This window comes from Pseudophryne corroboree, chromosome 6 (genome assembly GCF_028390025.1).
Source record: "Pseudophryne corroboree isolate aPseCor3 chromosome 6, aPseCor3.hap2, whole genome shotgun sequence".
Taxonomy (NCBI): domain Eukaryota; kingdom Metazoa; phylum Chordata; class Amphibia; order Anura; family Myobatrachidae; genus Pseudophryne; species Pseudophryne corroboree.
This window is the reverse complement of record NC_086449.1, coordinates 549779107-549806341: the sequence shown is the minus strand read 5'-3', so window position 1 is coordinate 549806341 and position 27235 is coordinate 549779107. Positions and strand designations below refer to the sequence as shown.

The window sequence follows — 27235 nt, the reverse complement described above, 5'->3', positions numbered from 1 at the left end:
ATATAAAAAGCACACACTATAAGATGAGGTCTTCATAACACATAAAACCAGTGTAAACACATACATACATACATACATATAAGATATAATAAAAATACAAACATGCACATATGAATAGAGCATACATGCATATGTGCATCATAAAGAGTCAGAGGGTGCTATAAACATCAGGGTGTAGTATGAATGGCCTGCAGCCGGCATCCCGGAGGCCAGCATACTGGCGCCGGGATCCCGACCGCCGGCATACCGACAGCTGGGGGCGAGCGCTAATGAGCCCCTTGCGGGCTTGCTGTGCTTGCCACGCTATTTATTCTCCCTCCAGGGGGGTTGTGGACCCCCAAGAGGGAGAATGTGTCGGCATGCTGGCGGTCGGGATCCCGGCACCGGTATGCTGGTCGCCGGGATCTCGGCCGGCGGCATACTGAAGCCCACCCTAAAAATCAGAAGGTGGTCAAGCATCATGCTCAGTGGACAATGGATAAGCCCGCACTGTCCGAAAAATGTCCTTTAAAGGAGAATCACAGGAACATGGTCAGTAAATTTGCTCATTTAGTCCCCTGGGTGACAGAGTTCCTAAAATATGGATCCAATAGGCTTCTCTTTTTAACAGGAGTTTACTCCTGTCACCGCGGGGTGTGGTATGGAAGGTAGATAGTTACTAGGTCGACAGGTCAAAAGATTGACATGAGTTTTAAAAAAAAATTGTGTTGTTTTCTTCGTAGAGTGACCGAGAACCCCAATTAGTGCACCGTGTCCCCTCACATGACTCGCTTCGCTCGCCGTGCTTCGGGCAAGGTGCCTCGCTCCGCTACTGCTGTGATCGGCACAGGTTACCGTTCCCAATTGTAGTCCACGTGGATCGTTAAGTATGAAAAGGTTCAAGAAAAGAAAAAAAGGTGAAAAACTCGTCAACCTTTTGACCTATCGACCTAGAGACCCTGTCGACCTAGAAACCCTGTCGACCTAGTTACTATCGATGAATAGGGGTCGACCTAGTTACTGTCGACCTAGAGACCGGATCCCGTCACCGCCACGTGGCAGAGGAGGAATCCAGTCAATAATCATGCACTGTAAAGTGGAAAGTTGGTGCTAATGCTGTAAGAAGTGTGCTGCTACCGGCGTGTTGGTTTTACCTGTTGTATAGACCAGATGAATCGAAGACCTGTGCTGGTCCATCCTCTCTTTAAAGGTTCGCACTGTCTTCCCCACATACATCTTCCCGCAAGGACACAGCAAATAATAAATTACATGGTCCAATAGACAGGTAAGGTGATGTCGCAACTTGATCTTAGTTCCATGCAGCGGATGACAGAAGTACTGTCCAGTAACCATAGATCTACAGGTGGTGCATTGTAGACATTTAAAGCAGCCATGGCATTTTTGTAACCACATACAGTCGCACACTGGACCAGGCCTCATAGACAGTCTTAATAGCATATCTTTCAAATTGCTTCCACGCTGTATACTCATTAAAGGAGGTGTCGAGCCAATGGTTTTAAACTTCGGATCAGAACTGATGATTGACCAGTTCTTTTTGATAGACCATATGTAGCTTAGTATTGCAACTATTTTTTTTTTACATTTGACAAATTCTGAGGTAACTAAGAATGAAATTGTGTGTGAAAGACACTATTCTAATCTCTCTAATGATGAATGGAAGGCGCTGAAGAGTCTTAAAAACAATACCACCTTAGTTATCAGGAACGCCGATAAAGGTGGCGCTGTTGTTTTACAGAACTTTTCTGAATATGACAGGGAGATTAGATCTCAGCTGGTTGTCAAGAATACATATACACATGTTGAGTTTATTCCCATTCCTAGGATTAAAAAGGAGGTTGATATGGTATTATTGTCTGCCCTCCAAAATTTTTGGTTTACTGATGATATCTTTGAATATCTAACTGTGCAGTTTCCAGTTTGTCCCGTGATCTACACACTCCCAAAGGTACACAAGTCTCTGAGCAACTCACCAGGGCAACCCATAATCTCTGCCTGTGGGTTGCTCCTGCAACCGTTGGCAGTGTTTGTAGATCACTATCTTTAGCCTTGTGTAAAAGCCATGGATAGCTATATACGTGATACTAGCGATTTTTTGAAAGGTTTGAACTCTGTACATGATATTCCTTTTGATTGTCATTTAGCTACGATGGATGTCAGTTCGCTGTACACCGTTATCCCACATGAGGAGGGGATGGCGGCTGTGCGCGAAGTTCTGACTGCTGGCCCTTACCATGGACCACCTATTGAATTCATATTAGAGTTGATTAGACTGGTATCCAATTAACGGGGACCTCGATGAGGTCTAATTTGGCCCCGGGGTTCGCAAACTTGTTTATGGCGAAGTATGAGACTGAACACATCATTCCTCATTTTCTAATCAATTAGTTTATTACAAGAGATATATAGACTATCTTTTTTTAATATAGCGAGGCACTTCTGATTCTTTTTTTGAGATGGTTGATATGCTCAATGGACTTGATAGCCCCATTAGATTTACTGCTGCCATTAGTAATGTCGCTATTGATTTTTTGGACGTCACCATTTTAAACATACAGTACCTCCGGTTCTTGAATATATGCTGTTCGGGAAGCCCACTGACTGCAACACCTTGTTATGGGCAACAAGTCACCACCCTGATAAATTGAAATCCAATTTACCAGTTTCACAGTTCCTGAGAGTACTCCGACACAAATTCCAATAAAGCAACAGCTGATCTTCAGTTGGAAGAGTGTGCAAGTCGGTTCATAGAGCGTGGATATAAAAGATCTATTGTACAGAATTGCCTTGCTAAGGCACATAAGTTACATCAAGAATGCACCACTACTTCCAGACTACCTAGAGGGTCTAACCATTTAATTTTTAAAAGAAGTTGCAATACGAAGTTACATATGGTAGAAAGGTCTATCAAAAAGAACTGGTCAATCATCAGTTCTGATCTGAAGTTTAAAACCATTGGCTCGACACCTCCTTTAATGAGTATACAGCGTGGAAGCAATTTAAAAGATATGCTATTAAGACCGTCTATGAGGCCTGGTCTAGTGTGCGACCGAATGGGGTTACAAAAATGCCATGGCTGCTTTAAATGTCTACAATGCACCACCTGTAGATCTATGGTTACTGGACAGTACTTCTGTCATCCGCTGCATGGCACTAAGATCAAATTGCGACATCACCTTACCTGTCTATTGGACCATGTAATTTATAGTCCTTCAAGTCATATTAAACTATACGTGGTTAACCAAGTTGTCTTTGTCAGCACCCCCGAAACAGATTTAAATCAGTAACTTTATATAAGATACGGGGCCTATCCAATAATCTCTTCAGTTTACAGCTAGTGCAGTAGTCCCTACAGCTCCTTTCCTTTTCGTTATTAATCAACTTCTATGTCGGTCTAAATATGCATGTGACTATTGGAATCATTGATGACTGCTTAAGCCATTGTAGGTGAGAAGCTAGATAATATTACTTTAAATTAGAGAGGTCAAGGCTTCCTTACTGTACCTCTGATGTATGCTGTGCAGTTCCTTTTTTTGCTTCTCAATTACTATTTTCTGAGAATTTCCCATCTACGTGCATAAGATTTATTTTTTTCCTGAAATATATTTTAGGAATGACTTGTTCATCTGTTTCCTAACAAAAAACATTATGTGCCATTTACACATAATGTTCCCCAGTATAGTGCCAGTTACCCATAATGTCCCCCAGTATAGTGCCAGTTACACATAAGGTCTCCCAGTATAGTGCCAGTTACACATAAGGTCTCCCAGTATAGTGCCAGTTACACATAAGGTCTCCCAGTATAGTGCCAGTTACGCATAAGGTCTCCCAGTATAGTGCCAGTTACGCATAATGTCTCCCAGTATAGTGCCAGTTACACATAATGTCCCCCAGTATAGTGCCAGTTACACATAATGTCTCCCAGTATAGTGCCAGTTACACATAACGTCTCCAAGTATAGTGACAGCTACACATAATTTCTCCCAGTATAGTGCCAGTTGCACATAAGGTCTCCCAGTTTAGTGCCAGTTACACATAACGTCTCCCAGTTTAGTGCCAGTTACACATAACGTCTCCCAGTTTAGTGCCAGTTACACATAACGTCTCCCAGTATAGTGCCAGTTACACGTAACGTCTCCCAGTATAGTGCCAGTTACATATAATGTCTCCCAGTATAGTGGCAGTTACACATAAGGTCTCCCAGTATAGTGACAGCTACACATTTCTCCCAGTATAGTGTCAGTTACACATCATGTACCCCTGTATAGTGCCAGTTACACATAATGTCTGCAAGCATACTACGATTTACACAGAATGCCAACAATCTGCAAAAGGACCCCTGCCTGTGGGCCACAAAAGGATCCGGTAGGTGCTGCAGGTTTGACACACCTGCTGTACACTATGTGCTTTGCCTAAGGCCAGTCTCTAATATTAATGTATGCCGTCTGCTCATTATCTGATGTTTATATCTTCCCTGTGTATAGCCACAGACACTAATTGAGAACCACGGGGGAAGGAAAGAGAGGGAGGGTGAACTGTAAAGAGAAACAGAAAGTGCCACAGAAGGTTGGTGACTAAAGGAAGGAAACTTCTGAGAGTGGAAACCATAGGAAGTGGTGAGGGTGGGGTTAGAGAACTGTGGAGGGAAGGAGAGTGAGCAAGATCATCATTCTTTCTCTCACTTTGATCTCTCTGTTTTGCCACCATATTGTTCTCTCTACCCTCACTCCAGTTGTTTCTTCACTCACTGTCATCCAGTTTTACCTCTCCCTAACCAACCATGTTGTTCTTAGCTGCTGTGCTGTCTTTTACCCCTACTGTTCTCTTTCTTTACATCCGCTGTTCTCTCTTTCTACCCCAGCTGTTCTCTTTCTACCCCAGCTGTTCTCACTCTCTACCCCAGCTCCAGCTGTTCTCGCTCTCTACCCCAGCTGTTCTCGCTCTCTACCCCAGCTATTCTCGCTCTCTACCCCAGCTATTCTCGCTCTCTACCCCAGCTATTCTCGCTCTCTACCCCAGCTATACTCTCTTTTTACCCCAGCTGTTCACTCTCTTTCTCCCCTGCTGGTCTCGATTGCAATATCCTTGCCAACCATTCCCCATCACTATAGTACTTCCTATTCCACAACGTATTCCTCTCACTTTCCTCAATTTAGATCTCTCCCCCCCCCCCCCCCCCCCCAACCATAGTTCTCTCTCCCCCAAATATAGTCTTCCCTTAACCTGACCATAGTTCTTTCCACCAATACTGGAGTTGTCTCCCATCCCAGAAACGGGTTTATGATCTGCCACCGCCACATTTCACTTATCTCCTCATATGCTCATATTTACAACCTTTACTATTATTTTCCCCTGTGGTATTTCCCCTGCCCACACTTTTTCTCAACCCAGATGGTTTTTTTCCTGAAATATATTTTAGGAATGACTTGTTCATCTGTTTCCTAACAAAAAACTACAGTGTTATATTAATTTAGCAAATATTAATGCTGCAGACAATAACATCACACATATCATAGAGTGATTTTGAGTATCTCCTACAATTAATTCTGCAGCAATGTAGTGGCATGGTCAGGTTTTGTTGAATCTGTGTGACATGCCTTTTCCTAAATCTGTTTGCTGGTCAAAATGAGTAAAACGTACGTTACTGCTAGATTTGTAAGTAAGTAAGGACCAGGAGCTATGATTATGAAGTGGCAGCTGTTGCAAGCTGGCGTGTTGGAGCTGAAAACTTGAAGCCGACAGGCTTTATACTGAATGTTAGTGTCTCTTTAAATTTTCAGCTCCAACCCGATGAGAAACATCAGCATGAAAAACCTGCAGCTTCATAAATATAGCTGATGTATTTATATCTGTGTTATATGGATATTCCTAATTGTTTTGAAAAATCTATTTGCACAGAAATTTCAGTGTAAAATAAGCATTTTCTGTGTAAACATATTACGTTACCGGATTATGTCATTTGATGAAATTAAAGCATTTTAAATAAAGTATACTTAAGTTCTGGTTTTAAATAAATGTTCAGAATTGACTGGCTGCTATTTTGTGTTAGGCACAAAGCCAACTTTAATGGAATTTTCTTCCAGCCTAGTACTCCTAATTTGTGTGAAAGTGTTTTTCCTATCTTCGTCTGTCTAAAATAAACCAAAGACACTATAAAAGATCTGATTAACAACCTAACACACCAGGCTAACACATTGCAGTGTGTGAGTTTATTTAATGTCACATAATTAATCTATTCATTCTGCCAGTATGTTATAACATTGTCTGACAAAATTATAAACAAGTCGACCTTATCTTTTTCTTCCGACTCTAGGCTTTAGAGCGCGCAGCGGTCGGCCAAGGGGTAAGTAGTATTGTTTACTGAATCACATGGATCTGTCTAGCTTGTGATTTCTGTTAGTGTATAACCTAAATATGAACCTACTGTCTTCCAAGTGCTCCGTATTAACTCTAGCTCTGCTTTAAAGCATGCCGGTGCTGTATGTAATAGTTTTTTGTTTTGTTTTGTTTTGTTTTTTAATTTTTTAGTCTGTTTGTTTCGGTTTGCCAATTAACTTTAAAGTCTCCATTACAACTATTCCTTCAGTGGTAAGGCATATTTAGTAAATAAGTCACTTATCTTTTATGAAACATATGTAAACCTATGAAGGGTAATCTAATTTCATCAGTGGAGAAAAATATAGTCAGACCTGATTTACAAGAATGTCCAAATAGTGGGAAAAAGTCAAGAATTACTGCTGTTCACTAATAATGTCACCAGGGCTGCTATCAGAAATTGTGTGGGCGTGGGATTGACAAAATAGCCTAGGTGGCCAGATGGTAGAGTGGGGAGTGTATGTCCCTGGGACCAATGATGATCAGTGTGCATGCACTTTCTACGATGGTCAAAGTGAACAGTTCTGCTACATCAAGTAATGTGCACTTATTAGAAAAGTCCTAAGCATACCAGAAAATAATTTTCACAACTGCGGTTTAGAAGAGAAATCTAAATCAAATCAATATTTTTGGTGTGACCATCCTTTGCCTTCAAAACCGCATCAATTCTTCAAGGTACACTTGCACAGTTTTTGAAGCAACTCGGCAGGGAGGTTGTTCCAAACATCTTGGAGAGCTATCCACAGATCTTGTGTGTATATAGGCTTGCTCAAATCCTTCTGTCTCTTCATGTAATCCCAGATAGACTTGATGATTTTGCTATTACGGCTCTGTGGGGGCGATATCACTTCCAGGACTCCTTGTTGTTCTTTATGCTGAATATAGTTCTTAATGACATTGGCTGTATGTTTGGAGTCATTGTCCTGCTGCAGAATAAATTTAGAACCAATTTGATGCCGCCCTGATGGTATTGCATGATGGTTAAGTAGCTGCCTGTATTTCTTCACATTGAAGCACAAATAAATGGGCAACATTCAGGACTATAGATGGAGTGGTCGGCCAAGGAAACTTAAGCATGATGTGTCTTTCATTTGATGCACTGCTTCCCTTTGAAATCGGAAGATGTCCAGCTGTGCCATCAGCTCAGAACTGGCAGAAACTAGTGGGACCCAGGTATACCTATCTAATGTTCAGAGAAGTCTAGTCAGGAGTGTTCTTCATGGAAGAATTGCGGCCAAAAATGCATTTCTTCAGCTTGGAAACAAGGCCAAACGACTCAACTATGCATGAAAACATAGGAACTGGGGAGCAGAAAAATGGCAGCTGGTGCTTTGGACTGAGTCAAAATTTAAAATGCGTATTTGGGTGTAACAGAAGGCTGTTTGTTAGCCAAAGGGGTGGAGAGTGTTACAATAATCAGTGTCTGCAGGCAACAGTGAAGCATGGTGGAGGTTCCTTGCAAATTTGGGGCTGCATTTCAGCAAATATAGTTGGGGATTTAGTCAGGATTAATTGTGTCCGTAATGCTGAGAAATACAGGCAGGTACTTATCCATCATGCAGTTCCATCAGGGCTCTAAATTTATTCTGCAGCAGTACAACGACCCCAAACATACAGCCAATGTCATTAATAATTATCTTCAGCGTAAAGAAGAACAAGGAGTCCTGGAAGTGATAATACGGCCCCCACAGAGCCATGATCTCAACATCATCGAATCTGTCTGGGATTACATGAAGAGGCTACAGAAGATCTGTGGTTAGTTCTCCAAGATGTTTGGAACAATCTCCCTGCCGAATGCCTTCAAATACTGTGTGCAAGTATACCTAGAAGAATTGATGGTGTTTTGAAGGCAAAGGATGATTACGCCAAATATTGATTTGATTTAGATTGCTCTTCTGTTAATTCACTTTGCATTTTGTTAATTAATAAAAATAAACTATTAATGTTTCTCTTTATTAAAGTATTCTTACTTTGCAGCGTTTTTTCCACAACTGGCAATAAATATTTTTTTACATGTTTTTTTTTTATTCTTTATTTGTAGCTGTAGGCTAAAATCTTACTTTGAGTGTAATCAGTGTTTAGACTGCCAGTTACAGTATCTTAATAACACACAAATCTGCTAATTTGCATAACACTTGTGATGTTAAGCTGCAGTTACTGTACATGTTTTATATAGAAAGCAGAGTGTTTTGAACACTGTTAAAACATTTTGACATTTTAGCTCCACTTTTTGCTTATTGAACTATTCTAATGAAGGGCTAATCATCCTTGTTGATTATTTGCTGCAGCAGTGGGACAGGCATCCCTGTAGCTCTCAAACTGTTGCTGAGCTGCTTGAATTTCGAGCATGCTTTATCAGAGGGTTGAAAATGATTCAGGTGCATTTTGTTTGGCAGTATGTTGCCAGTCTTTTTAGTTTAAACAAGTGCAGATTCTCAAAGAAACAAGTGTATTAGAACAAGAATTCTGTCTGGTCTGACGGGGAAGTTGTAAGAACAGATTAATGCAAGATGGAGTCTTGTTATGAAACAATTCATATGTTAGGACAATTAAGTTTATCCATCTGCTTTGGTCGTTGCTGTATCTTCTTGATTAAATAATAATAATAATAATGGGCCCTACACATGTAGTGATGTTGACGGGCGATATGAACGATATCGTTCAGAAATGAACAATATATCGTTCATATCCTTAAGTGCAGAGGCACCAACGATGAACGATGTGTGTCCCCGCGGTCGTTCATCGTTGGTTTTCAATCATTTTTCAATGCAAGTGAATTTGGACGATAAACAATCATCGTTCAGCTTGCTCATCGTCCAAATTGCTGACATCACCAAGTGTGTAGGGCCCATTAGTCACTGCATTTGACTGGCCGGCTTTATGCTTAATGTGCATCTAACCCTATAAAATGATGTTGCATTTTTCACATTTCTTTAGTTAAAAGTGTGTTTACTGGATAACCGTTTCTCTGACGTCCTAGTGGATGCTGGGACTCCGTAAGGACCATGGGGAATAGCGGCTCCGCAGGAGACAGGGCACAAAATAAAAGCTTAAGGATCAGGTGGTGTGCACTGGCTCCTCCCCCTATGACCCTCCTCCAAGCCTCAGTTAGATTTTTGTGCCCGGCCGAGAAGGGTGCAATCTAGGTGGCTCTCCTGAGCTGCTTAGAATAAAAGTTTAGTTTAGGATTTTTTATTTTCAGTGAGTCCTGCTGGCAACAGGCTCACTGCATCGTGGGACTAAGGGGAGAAGAAACGGACTCACCTGAGTGCAGAGTGGATCGGGTTTCTTAGGCTACTGGACATTAGCTCCAGAGGGACGATCACAGGTTCAGCCTGGATGGGTCACCGGAGCCGCGCCGCCGTCCCCCTTACAGAGCCAGAAGAGACGAAGAGGTCCGGTGAAATCGGCGGCAGAAGACGATCCTGTCTTCAGACTAAGGTAGCGCACAGCACCGCAGCTGTGCGCCATTGCTCTCAGCACACTTCACACTCCGGTCACTGAGGGTGCAGGGCGCTGGGGGGGGAGCGCCCTGAGACGCAATATTACAGTATATACCTTAGGTGGCTAAAAAGAATACATCACATATAGCTCCTGGGCTATATGGATGTATTTTACCCCTGCCATTTTACACAGAAAAAGCGGGAGATAAGGACGTCGTGAAGGGGCGGAGCCTATCTCCTCAGCACACAAGCGCCATTTTCCCTCACAGCTCCGCTGGAAGGACGGCTCCCTGACTCTCCCCTGCAGTCCTGCTTCAGAATCAGGGTAAAAAAGAGAAGGGGGGGGCACGTTTGGCAGCAAATAAATATATTAACAGCAGCTATAAGGGAGTAACACTTATATAAGGTTATCCCTGTATATATATATAGCGCTGGGTGTGTGCTGGCAGACTCTCCCTCTGTCTCTCCAAAGGGCTAAGTGGGGTCCTGTCCTCTATCAGAGCATTCCTGGTGTGTGTGCTGTGTGTCGGTACGCGTGTGTCGACATGTATGAGGAGGAAAATGAGGTGGAAGCGGAGCAGTTGCCTGTGTTAGTGATGTCACCCCCTAGGGAGTCGACACCTGACTGGATGATTGTATTTAAACAATTAAGTGATAATGTCAGCAATTTGCAAAAAACTGTTGACGACATGAGACAGCCGGCAAATCAATTAGTGCCTGTCCAGGCGTCTCAGACACCGTCAGGGGCCCTAAAACGCCCGTTACCTCAGTGGGTCGACACAGACCCAGACACAGATACTGAGTCTAGTGTCGACGGTGACGAGACAAACGTGATGTCCAGCAGGGCCACACGTTACATGATCACAGCAATGAAAGAGGCATTGAACCTTTCTGACACTACAAGTACCACAAAGAAGGGTATTATGTGGGGTGTGAAAAAACTACCAATAGTTTTTCCTGAGTCAGATGAAATAAATGAGGTGTGTGATAAAGCGTGGGTTTTCCCCGATAAAAAACAGCTAATTTCTAATAAATTATTAGCACTATATCCTTTCCCGCCAGAGGTTAGGACGCGCTGGGAAACACCCCCTAGGGTAGATAAGGCGCTCACACGTTTATCTAAACAAGTAGCGTTACCGTCCCCTGATACGGCCACCCTCAAAGAACCGGCTGATAGAAGACTGGAAAATATCCTAAAGAGTATATACACACATACTGGTGTTATACTGCGACCAGCAATCGCCTCAGCCTGGATGTGTAGTGCTGGAGTCGCATGGTCGGATTCCCTGATTGAGAATATTGATACCCTGGATAGGGACAGTATTTTGTTAACTATAGAGCATTTAAAGGATGCATTGCTATATATGCGTGATGCACAGAGGGATATTTGCACCCTGGCATCAAGAGTCAGTGCTATGTCCATCTCTGCCAGAAGAGCGTTATGGACGCGACAGTGGTCAGGGGATGCGGATTCCAAACGGCACATGGAAGTATTGCCGTATAAAGGGGAGGAGTTATTTGGGGCTGGTCTATCGGACCTGGTGGCCACGGCAACGGCTGGAAAATCCACCTTTTTACCCCAGGTCACTTCACATCAACAGAAAAAGACACCGTCTTTTCAAACTCAGTCCTTTCGTTCCCATAAATACAAGCGAGCAAAAGGCCACTCTTTTCTGCCCCGGGGCAGAGGAAGGGGAAAAAGACTGCACCATGCAGCCGCTTCCCAGGAGCAGAAGCCCTCCTCTGCTTCTGCCAAGTCTTCAGCATGACGCTGGGGCTTTACAAGCAGACTCAGATATGGTGGGGGCCCGTCTCAAGAATTTCAACGCGCAGTGGGCTCACTCGCAAGTGGATCCCTGGATTCTACAGGTAGTATCACAGGGGTACAAACTGGAATTCGAGGCGTTTCCCCCTCATCGGTTCCTGAAGTCTGCTTTACCAAAGTCTCCCTCCGACAGGGAGGCAGTTTTGGAAGCCATTCACAAGCTGTATTCCCAGCAGGTGATAATCAAGGTACCCCTCTTACAACAGGGAAAGGGGTATTATTCCACGCTGTTTGTGGTACCGAAGCCGGACGGCTCGGTGAGACCAATCTTAAATCTGAAATCTTTGAACACTTACATAAAAAGGTTCAAATTCAAGATGGAGTCACTCAGAGCAGTGATAGCGAACCTGGAAGAAGGGGACTATATGGTGTCTCTGGACATCAAAGATGCTTATCTCCACGTCCCAATATACCCCTCTCACCTTACCTTAGGTTTGTAGTACAAAACTGTCATTATCAGTTTCAGACGCTGCCGTTTGGATTGTCCACGGCACCTCGGGTCTTTACCAAGGTAATGGCCGAAATGATGATTCTTCTACGAAGAAAAGGCATCTTAATTATCCCTTACTTGGACGATCTCCTGATAAGGGCAAGAACCAGGGAACAGTTAGAAGTCGGAGTGGCACTATCTCAGGTAGTGTTACGTCAGCACGGGTGGATTCTAAATATTCCAAAATCGCAGCTGATTCCAACGACACGTCTACTGTTCCTAGGAATGATTCTGGACACAGTCCAGAAGAAGGTGTTTCTCCCGGAGGAGAAGGCCAGGGAGTTATCCGAGCTAGTCAGGAACCTCCTAAAACCAGGACATGTCTCAGTACATCAGTGCACGAGGGTCCTGGGAAAAATGGTGGCTTCTTACGAAGCGATTCCATTCGGAAGATTCCATGCAAGAACGTTTCAGTGGGATCTACTGGACAAATGGTCCGGATCGCATCTTCAGATGCATCAGCGGATAACCCTGTCGCCAAGGACAAGGGTGTCTCTCCTGTGGTGGCTGCAGAGTGCTCATCTACTAGAGGGCCGCAGATTTGGCATTCAGGATTGGATCCTGGTAACCACGGATGCCAGCCTGAGAGGCTGGGGAGCAGTCACACAGGGAAGGAATTTCCAGGGCTTGTGGTCAAGCATGGAAACATCTCTTCATATAAACATTCTGGAACTAAGGGCCATTTACAATGCCTTAAGTCAAGCAAAACCTCTGCTACAGGGTCAGGCGGTGTTGATCCAATCGGACAACATCACGTCAGTCGCCCACGTACACAGACAGGGCGGCACGAGAAGCAGGAGGGCAATGACAGAAGCTGCAAGGATTCTTCGCTGGGCGGAAAATCATGTGATAGCACTGTCAGCAGTGTTCATTCCGGGAGTGGACAACTGGGAAGCAGACTTCCTCAGCAGACACGACCTTCACCCGGGAGAGTGGGGACTTCACCCGGAAGTCTTCCACCTGATTGTAAACCGTTGGGAAAAACCAAAGGTGGACATGATGGCGTCACGTCTAAACAAAAAACTGGACAGATATTGCGCCAGGTCAAGGGACCCTCAGGCAATAGCAGTGGACGCTCTGGTAACGCCGTGGGTGTACCAGTCAGTGTATGTGTTCCCTCCTCTGCCTCTCATACCAAAAGTATTGAGAATCATAAGAAGGAGAGGAGTAAGAACTATACTCGTGGTTCCGGATTGGCCAAGAAGGACTTGGTACCCGGAACTTCAAGAGATGCTCACGGACGAACCGTGGCCTCTACCTCTAAGAAAGGACCTGCTACTGCAGGGGCCTTGTCTGTTCCAAGACTTACCGCGGCTGCGTTTGACGGCATGGCGGTTGAACGCCGGATCCTAAAGGAAAAGGGCATTCCAGAAGAAGTCATCCCTACTCTGGTCAAAGCCAGGAAGGAAGTAACCGCAAAACATTATCACCGCATTTGGCGTAAATATGTTGCGTGGTGTGAGGCCAAGAAGGACCCTACAGAGGAATTTCAACTGGGTCGTTTCCTGCATTTCCTGCAAACAGGACTGTCTATGGGCCTAAAATTAGGGTCCATTAAGGTTCAAATTTCGGCCTTGTCGATTTTCTTCCAGAAAGAACTGGCTTCAGTACCTGAAGTTCAGACATTTGTGAAAGGGGTGCTGCACATACAGCCTCCTTTTGTGCCTCCAGTGGCACCTTGGGATCTCAATGTTGTATTGAGTTTTCTAAAATCACATTGGTTTGAACCACTTTCCACTGTGGACTTAAAATATCTCACGTGGAAGGTGTCGATGCTGTTAGCCTTGGTTTCAGCCAGGCGTGTGTCAGAATTGGCGGCTTTATCATATAAAAGCCCTTACTTAATTTTTCATTCTGACAGGGCGGAATTGAGGACTCGTCCTCAATTTCTACCTAAGGTGGTTTCTGCATTTCACATGAACCAACCTATTGTGGTGCCTGCGGCTACTAGGGACTTGGAGGACTCCAAGTTGCTAGACGTTGTCAGGGCCCTGAAAATATATGTTTCCAGGACGGCTGGAGTCAGGAAAACTGACTCGCTGTTTATCCTGTATGCACCCAACAAGCTGGGTGCTCCTGCTTCAAAGCAGACGATTGCTCGTTGGATTTGTAGTACAATTCAGCTTGCACATTCCGTGGCAGGATTGCCACAGCCAAAATCAGTAAAAGCCCATTCCACAAGGAAAGTGGGCTCATCTTGGGCGGCTGCTCGAGGGGTCTCGGCTTTACAACTTTGCCGAGCAGCTACTTGGTCAGGGGCAAACACGTTTGCTAAATTCTACAAATTTGATACCCTGGCTGAGGAGGACCTGGAGTTCTCTCATTCGGTGCTGCAGAGTCATCCGCACTCTCCCGCCCGTTTGGGAGCTTTGGTATAATCCCCATGGTCCTTACGGAGTCCCAGCATCCACTAGGACGTCAGAGAAAATAAGATTTTACTTACCGATAAATCTATTTCTCGTAGTCCGTAGTGGATGCTGGGCGCCCATCCCTAGTGCGGATTGTCTGCAATACTTGTATATAGTTATTGTTACAAAAATTCGGGTTATTATTGTTTGAGCCATCTTTTCAGAGGCTCCTTTGCATTTATCATACTGTTAACTGGGTTCAGATCACGAGTTGTACGGTGTGATTGGTGTGGCTGGTATGAGTCTTACCCGGGATTCAAGATCCTTCCTTATTATGTACGCTCGTCCAGGCACAGTATCCTAACTGAGGCTTGGAGGAGGGTCATAGGGGGAGGAGCCAGTGCACACCACCTGATCCTTAAGCTTTTATTTTGTGCCCTGTCTCCTGCGGAGCCGCTATTCCCCATGGTCCTTACGGAGTCCCAGCATCCACTACGGACTACGAGAAATAGATTTATCGGTAAGTAAAATCTTATTTTTTCTGTGTTAATGAAAACCATGTCTCATACATATTCACCACTGTTGAAATATTAATTTATCACACAAAGGTGTATATTCAGAACAGTTTCATGTCTGGGTGCCACATGCATGCTCTCAGCCATGGACTTTCGTGTTCTTTTCTGAAAGCCTAGGCAGCTTGCCATTTGGCTGGCATACACAGCGTTTTGTTCAAACACAGTCACACAAACATTTGTGCATGCTGTGCTGAAGAACAAGCAAGACACATGCAGCAAAAAAGTGGTACAGGAAATGGGAGTTTGACTGTTTGATAGTTGTTAATAAATGATAATCTTTATCTTAACACCTATTAGTAGGGAACTCGCTCAGGTAGTAGTCTTCCAGTCAGCATTTTGATACGAATTGAAGGGTATCCAACCAGCAAAGACTTTAAATAGAAGAATGTTTTCATTGTTAGCCTAAAGCAATCAGAAAATGATAAACCAAAGCTATCCCTCACAGTGGGGCAGAAGTGATAAAGCAGTGAGAAGTGCAAGGTGATAATTCACCAGTCAGTCAGCTACTAACTGTTAATTTACATATTGGAGCTGATTGGCTGGTGCGTTATCACCTTGCACTTGTCACTGCTTTATCACTTCTCCAGGCTTAATACATCTGCCCCAGTGGGTGCTAACTTTTTTTTTGGTTTCTCTCTAGCCAGCTCGGTCACTTTCTGCTTTCTAGCTCTTCAGATACTCTCTGCCAACTTGCAAGACACATTGTTCTCAGATGACTCTCCCTTGGGCTGCGCATAAATGCAGCCAGACTCAATTTTAAACTTGCTAAGGATAATGCTGTATTTCCAGGCCTGAACAGTAGGCCATCTAGCTTCACCTAGCCTGTTATTACTTCTTGTTTATTCTGTCTCTTAAATCTGCAGATTGTGGATTGTTTTTATTAATTATTAAATCATATACTGTAGCTCTGCAGATTTGTGGACTGCAGCCTGCAAAGTTGAAACCAATCTAGGGTCACTTACTAACTAACTAGCTACATAATCACAGCATGTAAACAGCTACGGAGAAGAAATAATGCATAATGGTTAATCAAGTGTCCTTCATTGGTACCCCACAATTTCAAGTGCAATCACTGGTTACTACCTCATGTGTTTGGTAAATGCTAGCAATGTAGCTTGTCAAACACCAATGTATACTATACATAGGGCCTAATTCAAAGCTGATCACTGCTGTGCACAGCAGCCGATCAGGTCTAAACTGCGCATGCGCCGGTGCCGCAGCGTTTCGGTGCATGCCAGACAGCCGACGGCTGTCTCAGCCCTGCGATTGCCTCTGCCTGATTGACAGGCAGAGGCGGTCGCTGGGCGGGAGGGGGCGGGCTGGCGCCGTTTGGCTTCCATTTAGGGGTTGCAGTCCGGAACTTTGGGGGGGTGGGCCGCGGTGGCTGTGACCCTCACAGCGATTAGCAGCTCCTGCCAGCACGCAGGAGCTGCGCTGGCAGGGTGCTACTCTTCCAGTAAAAAAGAATCGCTGCTGTGCTATGCTTTTATACTTATGCCGGGGGAGAAAAGGGGGCGGGCCTGACATGAGGGGTGGACTAGCCAGGAGCGGATTGGGAACAAAAAGTGGCCCTGGAAAAATTTGTACTAGTGGCCCCACATGGGCAGCACCAGAGGTGTAAGGTCTAGCCATGGGCCATGGCAGCAGCACCCTCCTCCCAAGACTTTCCAGATAGTGGGCATGTCCAGCATCAAGGGGGAAGTTAAAAGGAAATAAAATTACATATTATGAGCACATTATATGATACACCTTCAGAATTTAGGAAACTATAGAATTCTTTAGAAAGTTATATTTTCTTGCTTATTACACCAACCGCATCCCAATCACTATTCACTCAATCTTATATGTCAGCCAAGCAGGCAGACAGAGCATACACTAGATCATCTGCAATCACAGGCTAAGTGGCAAAGTCATTTTCATATATGCAAATTATTTTGCATCTTATTCATTAAGTCTATAAAAAGGACCACATGTCCTCAAACAAAACAGGCCCCGCTGGTGCGTCGGCCCACCGGGAATCTTCCCTGTAAGCCCTATGGCCAATCCGCCTCTGGTCATGATGTCCACAGTCCGCATGTCAGTACCATGTCAACATTATTGAAATGTCAACATAAGTCTCTTTAATGTGATTCTGGCCTGATTCAGAGATGGATGTTAATCCCGGCTCCACTGCATCTTTTTTACGGAGTGCAAGTGCGGATATATGCTAATTTTGCAGCCGATAGAATTGGTATATGACACCGCCAGATGCATCTCTAAATCATCTCTCTGCCTAATATTAAAGCAACCCTCTATTTGAAATTGCTGCACCTGTCAAACCATTTGCAATCACTGACCACATACGCCCAGTCTGACTTTGCGGCCCCCTGGTACCACCCAGAGATGGCCATTAAAATACCACTTCTCAGCGTCTAAATTCTTACTGCAAATCACCAGTACGCTGTGCAGTGTCACTCGCATTCATGTGCAGCACATAAAACACGGGACAACTGTGCAATCATCCGCATAGCACCCAACTCTGAATCAGGCCCTCTGTCCCTAATGGTAACACTAATCCTAAGGAAAATGTCAACATTATGACATTGTTGACATAACTAATGTTGACATTCTGCTAATGACATTGTGAATAAAGACATGGTGAATGCATGCCGGAATATATTTTGCTAAATGTCTGCAGTCTATATTGAAATAGTTGAATGCAAATACAATGAAGTACAGCATGTACAAAATGCAATTTGAACAATATAGTTTCAGTTAGCATGTAAGTATTGCACATCTATATGCACAATTAATTATTTTGTCCACTTTGGTGTTTGCTTTTACAAGCTTCCAACGGAGTCCTTGTTCTATCGAGCAGTGCTTCAGGTTATCTGCAAAGAAGTCTATGGCATCACACAAAGGTATGAATACAGAAATACACCCTGGCTATGGAGAAAAAGAAAATAATCAACTTCAGTAGGAAGTTAATAGGATATGTTATATGTGGCTTTTAGCACGCAGTCCCACTATTCGGACACTGTCCCGCAGCCCTTCCCGCGGTGTGTGTGGGGGGCTGGGGGAACCTTTGATCACCTCTGCTCTGTACAGCAAAGCAGCGGGTGATCCCTGAATAGATGCTGTGCGCATGGGCACGGCATCTGAACTGTGCAGGAAGATGAGCCTAGGGGTGGGGGAAATGACAAAAATAAGGGGACGCGCCCTCCCTCATGAGGCCAGGCTCCGGTCCGCAGGAGTCCCTATTTCAGCTGCTGAATTTTTGGGAGGTATGCATAGGTATCTTTAATACATGTGTCTTCGCAAAAGATATATATATATATATATATATATATATATATATATATATCTAATTAGTGTTTTGAGACTGTAATCCTAAAGTGTGGTTAGAAGTGACATAAAGAAAACGTACAGAAAAATCAATATTGAAATGTCAATTCTATTGGAGTCTGTTTATTAACTTTTTTAATCTTTATGAAATCGCAAGGTTCTCTCAAAGCCATTTTAACTTTTAGTATACATTATTTATGTATTTCGTTGTAATGCATATTTTAAAATTGTTCCCTGTTACACCATGCTTGTGACATTACAGTAAGATAAGGGATGGCATAATAACCCTGTGTTCAAGAAAAAAGTCAGCGTGAGAGTCCAAGAAATGAATCCTTGACGACATATTGCACCCCATTGTCTTGTAAGACATTAGAAGGTCGCCCAGTGTATCATAATAGTTTTCTGCCTTGTAATTCCCCTTTGAAATCTTGCCACACAGCTTTCTCATCTTCATTCTACTCTGTAAATCTCCCATTTCTTAACAATTCTCTGATCTGAGGGCCTACAAAGTACCTTCTGTAATCTCTGCATCACTGATCCAGGGAAACGAATTTCTCAAATATGTGAATCTAGTTTGCATTTTATCGCTTTAACAAAGTCCTTACTTGATGTGCAAAGGAGGAAGGTACAGTTTATCAAGTGAACTAACTTCACAAAATTTTTCTTGCTTGAAATAAGGGAGGTACATTTTGGCAAATCCATCTGAATATAATGGTTTTGCTGTGCCATTGCTGTAAAAAAATCAACAGTGCTTGGTGTAACCTACAGTAGCTGCAACCCTAGCAAAAAGTGCAATGATCTTTTAGATCTCCACAGATATTCCACTTACATTTTTGATACTGGACCTTTTATAAAAACAACTTGTTTGACTCCTTCATGTTTGCAGCATGTGCCAATTGGTAGAGTAGGAAATTACTGAATTGGCATCTTTACAAAACACAAGTACATCTCCGTTGGACAAGTTTATCAATTCTGCAAATTCTGCTTAATGTTAAAAAAAAATATATAATATAGAAAACATTTTTATTTGAGTGAGTATGTGAGTACGAGGAAGTACAGACGATAATCATGGCACCACAAGTAAACTAAGCCAGAGAAGAGAAATCTAATTGCTTATTTGTATTCAGCATACATAAGTAAACTTGGAATACCTACATTATCAAAACACTTTAACAAAATTGTTGTTAGCCAGTGTTATCAGCCAACCTAGATTTACTCCTGAGGTATCTGTACTGAGACAAATGTACTCTTCTCAGGAGGGAGCAAGCAATTCTGTGTAGCTAGTTGATGGGATGGGCTATAGGACACCAAGGTTTATTAGAGAATAGACTCAAATTGTGTAAATAGGCTTTAGGTGTTATGGCATCAGTTCATAAGATTCCCCATAAAAGAAGAATATGTTATAGCATAACCTCAGAAGTATTCCCAGCTATAAAAATAGGTGTTATGGCATAATGTCAGAGGTTTCCGCAGGCATAAAAGGGGGGACTAATAAAATTCTCCAATGACTTCCACATGGTTATCCGTGACTATTGTACATCATTTACAAAATGTGTGAGAAGAAGCTTAATCTCATATTAATATCAATCTGTTAATATTCTGTTAATTTATAGAATTCTGAAAACAAATTGAAATGTAGAGGATTTAAACAAACTGCAAAATTTCTTTTTATGAGATGATTGAAAGATAAATTGTACCAACATTGAGCCACAAAATGTTTTTATAGAGCAGAAGTAGAGTATATTGGCATATTTTAGAGTGTGACATCATTTTTCTACATGTAAATAATGTCTGTATATTAACTATTTTTCAAAGTTGTTTTTGTACAAAAACAGAATAATGAAAAGTTAATTTCAACAATTGTTTTCATTCAAGGTCCTATTCGATAGTTCCACAGAGCAAGAATGTCCAAAAAATGTAAGAGGATGATCATAAGATTACATTTAATCATCTTAAATGCAGTGTCAAATGTTTTTGTAGTATATTTTGTGCTTGAATCCTGAATAGACTCATAGGGGTAAATTTACTAAGATGGGAGTTCTATTTAAGATGGGTTGTTACCCATAGCAACCAATCAGATTCCAGGTATTAATCTTCTAGAAGGTGCTAGATAAATGAGAAGTAGAATCTGATTGGTTGCTATGGGCAACATCCCATCTTAAATAGAACTCCCATCTTAATAAATTTACCCGTAGTGGTTGGTAAAAATAGCTCATGTAGCGTGAGATAATTGTATTAAAGAAAGTGTAGTTATATTGTGTACTTTTTCTCATGTTTCTAAAGTAAAGTATTGAGCATGTTCAAATGAGAGACATTTTCTTTCTTTTTTGTTCAGTGACCAACGTGTCGGCAAAATATTCTCTAAGTCATCAGGCTTCACAGACTATGTCAGAAAGTCTCTTAAAAAATTTGGGCAAGATGATTCAAAGGTTAGTACTCAAATCATTTCTGTAATACTATTTATCATTACATTTACTAGGTTTCAAAAATATTCACTATTGTGTTTTTTTTCCCCATTGATTGCAATTTGATGCTTCCATAGATACAACACTACTTTGCAGCAAAAGCAGGGCTTACTTGTGATATGAAGTATGAGAGGCGATAAAAGCCTGTTAGCACTTTCTTGGAAATTTTTAAATGTTGACTTTGTTATGACTTTGTGTATTCTTTTGCACATATAGATAAGTCCTCATACAGTTAGCCTCAATACACAATGCAGCATGAGACGCCTTGTGCAAGTGAGCCGAGAGGTGTAGCGTATTTTTTTTGCTGCGTCTTTTTTCGTCCTTCAGTGCAAATCCATCTGATTACTGCGCTTTCTTTGCTATCAGACTTCGTTGCACACAGATATTCAATTGGCGCATATCAAATGAATCAGTGCAGTTTCATGAAGCAGTTTTGTCACATTGCATTATGATTAAGATGCTAATGTGTGCAAAAAAGCTCAGCGCAAGCCAAGACGCACATGACCGGCAACGCAGAGACAGGTTGTTTGGCACAACTGCACCAATAGTGTATGAGGACACATCTATATTGAAGACATGGCGTGCATTATGCAAGTATAGCAAAAAAGTTATTACGATTGTTTGTGCCTTAAATCAGTTGTAAATTAGCATGAGTCGGCTTGCTAATTGGACTGCTGACTACACTCTCTTCCATGCAGCTTCTTAATATGTCCTAGCTCTACTAGCACGGAATACGGCTCAGGAGCGAGGATAGCGCAGTAATCCGATGGACTCGCAGTGCCACTCTTATGTTTTTACCTAGAAATGCTGTTATGAGAGTACGTCTGTGATGAACTGCTGGTGGTGAAATACAGGACACAGTGTAGCCAGGTTTCTAAAGTATTTTATTACATTCTTTATTTGCTGCAGACTTTAAAATGTATAGTAAAATTGTCAAGTAGTACAAGAATAGTTCCACTTTTAATATAGGTTAACTTAAAGGGTAAATTTTGCAAATAAGCCCCTGCCTAATAGTTATTATTCGGTTGATATACTATCTGGCACAAGACCGGCAACATAAATCTTGGGGCCTCGTACAGTGATATCTCTTGGGACCCCTTCTTCTCATGTACCCCACAGTCTTTCTCCCCAATGACTCCATGCTGCATTCCCAGCTCCCCCACCCCGTTGCAAAGCCCTGTATCCCCTCATCAATCCACTCTTGGGAGAGGCTCACCTGCGCTGCACTACTCAGTATCCATACCCTCACACCGCACAGCAGGTACCATGTGGCCCTCACACCCCACCAGTAGATGCAGGGCACGAGAATCCTGGCCATCGCAGCTGCTGCCATGTCCCATAACTGCCTGCTACAGAGATGGACCCGGAAGAGCAGGTGCACATTTGCGCCGCACAGTCACTGTGTGTGAGAGGCTCCTGTCACTCTGAGGCTGGTCCCATACCACTTACAGCTCGTTGCCCTATTTGGACAAGTGTCGCCGGCCCTGATCTGACATACAAACATGTAACTGCAATTGAAGGTTTTCATTCAGAAAAACACAGTTGTTCTAAAATACGAAAATACTTTCTAGTCCTCCATTTGTGGTTTATAAAGACTAAAGAAGTAAGTCTTTGTGTCTTTGCAAGGCTGTGACTGAAAGTGTGGATTTTAGCAGATAAACACCGGACATCAGGTGTATAAATTCATGGTTTATGGCTTTCTTTTTTTCCTATACTGGATTAGTGGAGTGTATGATTTAATTGGAACCCAACTGTAATGAGGCATTGACTAAAATATATTGTGGAGTACTAAAAGATCATTAGAAGTGACTGATCCAGGGATGGAGAAAAAGCAATTATTGTGCAGGAGTACAGTATATACGTGTATGTAAATATAAAACTGTTTTGTGTATGTTTAGGCATACAAGCTGCCTGTGTCACATCAGATTTGCAACAGTTCTGTGCACTGAATAACTTTAGTAGTTTCTTAACAGGAAAAAAAATCTATTTTGTCTACAGCAGAATAGTATAACATTTCACATTTTAACTCTATTTCATTCATTGTCTTCTCTCAGTTAATAGTTATTTTAACCGGGACGTGGCTTGGCAGCCATTCAAAGTGGAAGTGTGGCAGAAGAGCTCCAATAAAAAATCCCCTAATAATCCCCTTGGTCACTGCCAGCAGCGGCCAAACATCCATCACGCCACCCCTCCAGTGACCGGCAATGCTCTGCCGTCGGGAGGAAGTGTCCGCGGAGCCGGGAGTGGTGTCATGCCACTCTGCAGGTTGTGGCCTTCCCCACTACCACAAGCCGAGGGTCCTATTTTTGCCTACCTGCCTTGAAAAGATCGCAGAGGTCCGTGGTGCCGCCTCTAGATCTACCTACCCAGCGCTGCCTGACTGTGAGCCCCCTGCACTCACCGCAGTGGAGCCCGGCTTCCTAGTCTTGTGTCCTGCGGGTGCTGTCTGCGTCAGACCACCGGAGCTCAGAGGAGCCTGCCATCTTGACTGTCCGGGATCTGTGCTGCCTGAGAGATTGAGGTGAGCTGCATGCTTGAAGGCTCACTGATGTACACCCCGGCTGCCTGGTCCTCTGCTAGGCTGCTATTGTATGGGCCCTTGAATGTTAGCAGAGGCATCTGTGCTTTAACGGAGCTCCTGCACCTGCTGAGGGTGGAAAGGGGTCCCCGTATCCCTGCATTATTTACCTTCTCCCCCCCCCCCCCCCTCTCCATTTTCCTGAATGTTTTATATGTGGAAATGGGGAAGTCTATATTCCTCCTGAAGTGACTGGTACACAGCTAGTCTTGAAGAGGAATTAAGAAGAGCTGGCACCTGAGCTTGGTCTGGCTTAAGAAGGGAGAAGCTGTGTCCTCTCTACTCTCCCCCCCCCCCCTCCCCCCGCTGCTACTGCATAGCCTCTGCACTCCTACGGGATCCCTGCTTGCCTGCTCACGGCCTCCTTCCACCTTTTAAGCCCCTTCTGCTACGATAGGGTCTGGCTTGTGGAATCAGGGAGCAACCCTGCAGCTCCTGTGGATTGCAGCCTTCCCACACCCCTCCAACTACAGCCTCAATTTCTCCTGCCACCTGGGGTGGACCTTCAGTGCCGCTGCCCCCACAACAACTTCTGCAGCCCGCATTGTGTGCCTCTCCTTTGGGCTCTGCACACATTTGGATATATCTGCAGCCCCTTCTCTCCTATTCTGCCACGCAATAGATTGCGTTACCCCCGCCATTGACGGGTGCCGCACTTACCAGCTTTTCCGGATACATTCTTTCATTTATAACTAGAGTATTCTTAAATAGATCACTGCTGTGAATGCAACTGACTTTCCTTACATAATTGGGCCTTGGTCTGTCATTACGGGTCAAGCCCTCTACCACGTTATATTGGGCCTTATCGGATCCCTGCTGATCTTCAGGAAAGGGCAGCTCTTTGTAGTAGGGCACGTGTTTCCTACACTTTGCAATACCAGTGTACTCCATCGGAATGCTATAAACTGTACTCTTCCACGATATGGTTCCGTAATGTGACCTCATCCTATCCTTGTTCTCACATAGGTTCAAGTGCTACCTGTGCTCCCCTCTCCCCCCAGCTCCCATAGTGTAATTTGCTATTATCCTCTTGCTAACCTCCACTATGTCAAAAAACAAAAAAGCTCAGCCGGCTCCCACAAACTTTTTTGGGAATAAAACCAAACCCGCGCAAGGATCTCTGCTGGAATCGCCTTCTTCCCCTATATCCTCTGATTCAACTATTTCTCCGCAAATACAGGCTGTGATGACCAGCTTATTGGAAGGTGTACAGTCCGCATTTAACCAAGAACTTTCCAAAGCAGTCTCGGACTTTAAATTGGAAATTGCCTCTTTGGGCTCCAGGACTGATGCTTTGCAAACTAAAACTGACGATCTCTGTCGTTCACAGCTACGTCTGGACTCGGAACTTACTCGGCTTCATGATGAGCTCGAACTGCTTAAGGAGAAGCAGGAAGATCAAGAAAACCGCTCATGCGCAGTAATCTCCATATTCGCCATGTCGCAGAATCTGTGTCTGGTGCTTCTTTACAGGCCTTTCTTAAAGATTTCTTTCAGCACCTGGTGCCAGACCTGTCTGATGATGATTGCCTATGCGACAGGGCTCACAGAGCTTTAAGAGGCAAACCATTGGCTTCTCAACCTCCTAGAGATGTTATCGTATGCCTACACTACTATAGATCCAAAGAACATATCCTGTTCTCCACCCAAGATTCTCCCACTATTTTATTCCGAGGCATGCAATTGCAAATATTCCAAGATTTGGCTCCTTCCATCATTCAGAAACGGAGGGACCTTCAGCCTATCGCGAAGATCCTTCGTCAACATAGTATCCGCTATAGATGGGGATTCCCCTTTCTTCTCCAGGTCTTTGCCAACAACACCATGTATCCAGCGAAGACTTTGGCTCAGGGTCAGGACTTGCTAGCCTAATTGGATCTGCTTCTGACCTCCCCTCACACCTCCTCGTCCTCTCCTACATCTCAGCGTCTGAAACTGCCGATGGCTGAATGGTTGAGAGTGGGCCGTCAGCGTTCAAGGGATACAGACCCCCCTTAATCTCATTTGGTCACTCTCCATACCTCCATCAACATTCATTGCAGCTCTCGGACTTTGTCCTGTTTCCGTGACTGTGATTTGGCCGTGACCCATGTCCACCAGGTTCCTGCCATATTCTTTCTCTAATCTAGGGCGACCCGGTATTGGGCCACTCTGCTGTTTTTTGTTCAGTTCCGTATATATGATATTGGTCTATTTCTACATATTTGTTCTTGCTAACTCACATTTATTTCTATATTATTGTATTGGCACTGCTTAGGTCTCCATGTATTTGACGTATTGCATTCTCTCTTTTTATTTCCGCTCCCCCCCTCCCTTTTTTCTTTCCCTCCCCCTCCCTCTTCCCTTGTGCTCCCCTTCCTCCTACCCCTCTCCCTTCCCATATTTTCCCATCCCCCTCCTCCCTGCCTGTACAGGTAGCACGTTTATTTTCCCTCTCCCTACGAGTAGGGACTGTTTCTAATGTGTCAGGTATCCCCGGCAAGTTTGGGACCAGGATGTTCTGGTCATATTAGTTCTAAATTTTGCCACCCTCATGCACCCTTTACCACTAACGATTGTTGTTGCTATATTGTTTATGTAGCGGTCCTCGAATGGGAACCACCTCTTCAGGGTTGTTGCCCCTTTGTGCGCTTTCTGTCTTCTTCTCTTTTCGTATCGTATTCTCATTTTGTCTTTGTCTTTCCTCATTGCCACTGCTTTCTCTAGGGCATCTCTTACCCTTACCTCTTCCCTTAAACAATTTAATCTCTGCGATTCCTGGAGGTTTTGCCATTCCTCGGCTCGCGGCTACACACACTACTCGGCCCCACACCAGGAATACTCGCGCATTGACATGCTTCACATCTTCCACACTCTTGCCTCGACCCTAATGGACGGTGGTATTACCCCTTTTACGTGGACCGAGTATGCGGGTGTCTACATTCTATTGGATCTTCTACAGGGTCCCCCTCCGTCTCGCAAATGGCGTTTAGATAACACGGTATTGTTGCACCCTTCAAGTGTAACTGACCTCAAAACAGTCCTCAAGCATTATTTTGAGGAAAACGATACCGCTGAAATTGCTCCTGGAATCATATGGGAAGCCCACAAGGCCACTCTCCAAGGCCACACAATGGTAAAAACCTCTATTATGCGGAAAAAGACGACACAAGAGGTCTCTTCTCTTGAACGTCAGATTTCGGCCTTGCTAGCCCAACATAAACTTAATCTTATACAACTGCTCTACTTACCCAGATTGATAACCTTAAAGGGCAGTTGAATACTCTCTTCTCCCGTCATGCTGCCACCACTCTGCGGAAATTACGCCAAAGGTTTTATGACAAATCTGATAAAATTGACTCTCTGCTAGCCAACAAGCTACGGCGTAAACAAGCCGTATTCTCCATTGACAAACTCTACTCTTCTCAATTAAGAGGCTTAACATACAATTCTAGAGTGACGGTTGAAGAATTTTCGCGATTTTTATAATGCCCTGTATAATCTGCCAGTGTCCCCTCCCTCTCCGAGCGAAACTGAAGCGGTCCAGTCATACTTGTTCAATACACCCCTATCTTGTATAACAGATGGCCAACTCTCTATACTGAACACTGACATTACACAAGAAGAGACAATTGCTGCTGTGAAGTCCATGCGATCCTCCACTGCCCCGGGACGCTACGGTTTTACGGCTTAATACTACAAAACATTTGCGTCTGATCTTGCTCCTCGCCTCACCTCTTTATTTAATAGCATCCCGAATGGCGCATCCTTTGCAGCCGCTATGTTGCAAGCTGACATAGTGGTAATCCCTCCCAAAACCTGATAGAGATCCCTCG

The 27235-nt window shown here is 43.7% G+C and overlaps 1 protein-coding gene across 8 annotated transcripts in view; it reads left to right on the top strand.

Moving 5' to 3' along the window:
* Positions 1–27235, top strand: part of METTL25 (methyltransferase like 25) — a 467640-nt gene that overhangs the window by 365003 nt on the left and 75402 nt on the right. For all 8 annotated transcript variants that reach the window (XM_063927684.1, XM_063927686.1, XM_063927682.1 and 5 more), the window contains 4 exons: positions 6311–6340; positions 17880–17953; positions 20253–20294; positions 20713–20806. In XM_063927684.1, coding sequence (XP_063783754.1) covers positions 6311–6340; positions 17880–17953; positions 20253–20294; positions 20713–20806 — 240 coding nt within the window. The remainder of the gene's footprint in view (positions 1–6310; positions 6341–17879; positions 17954–20252; positions 20295–20712; positions 20807–27235) is intronic.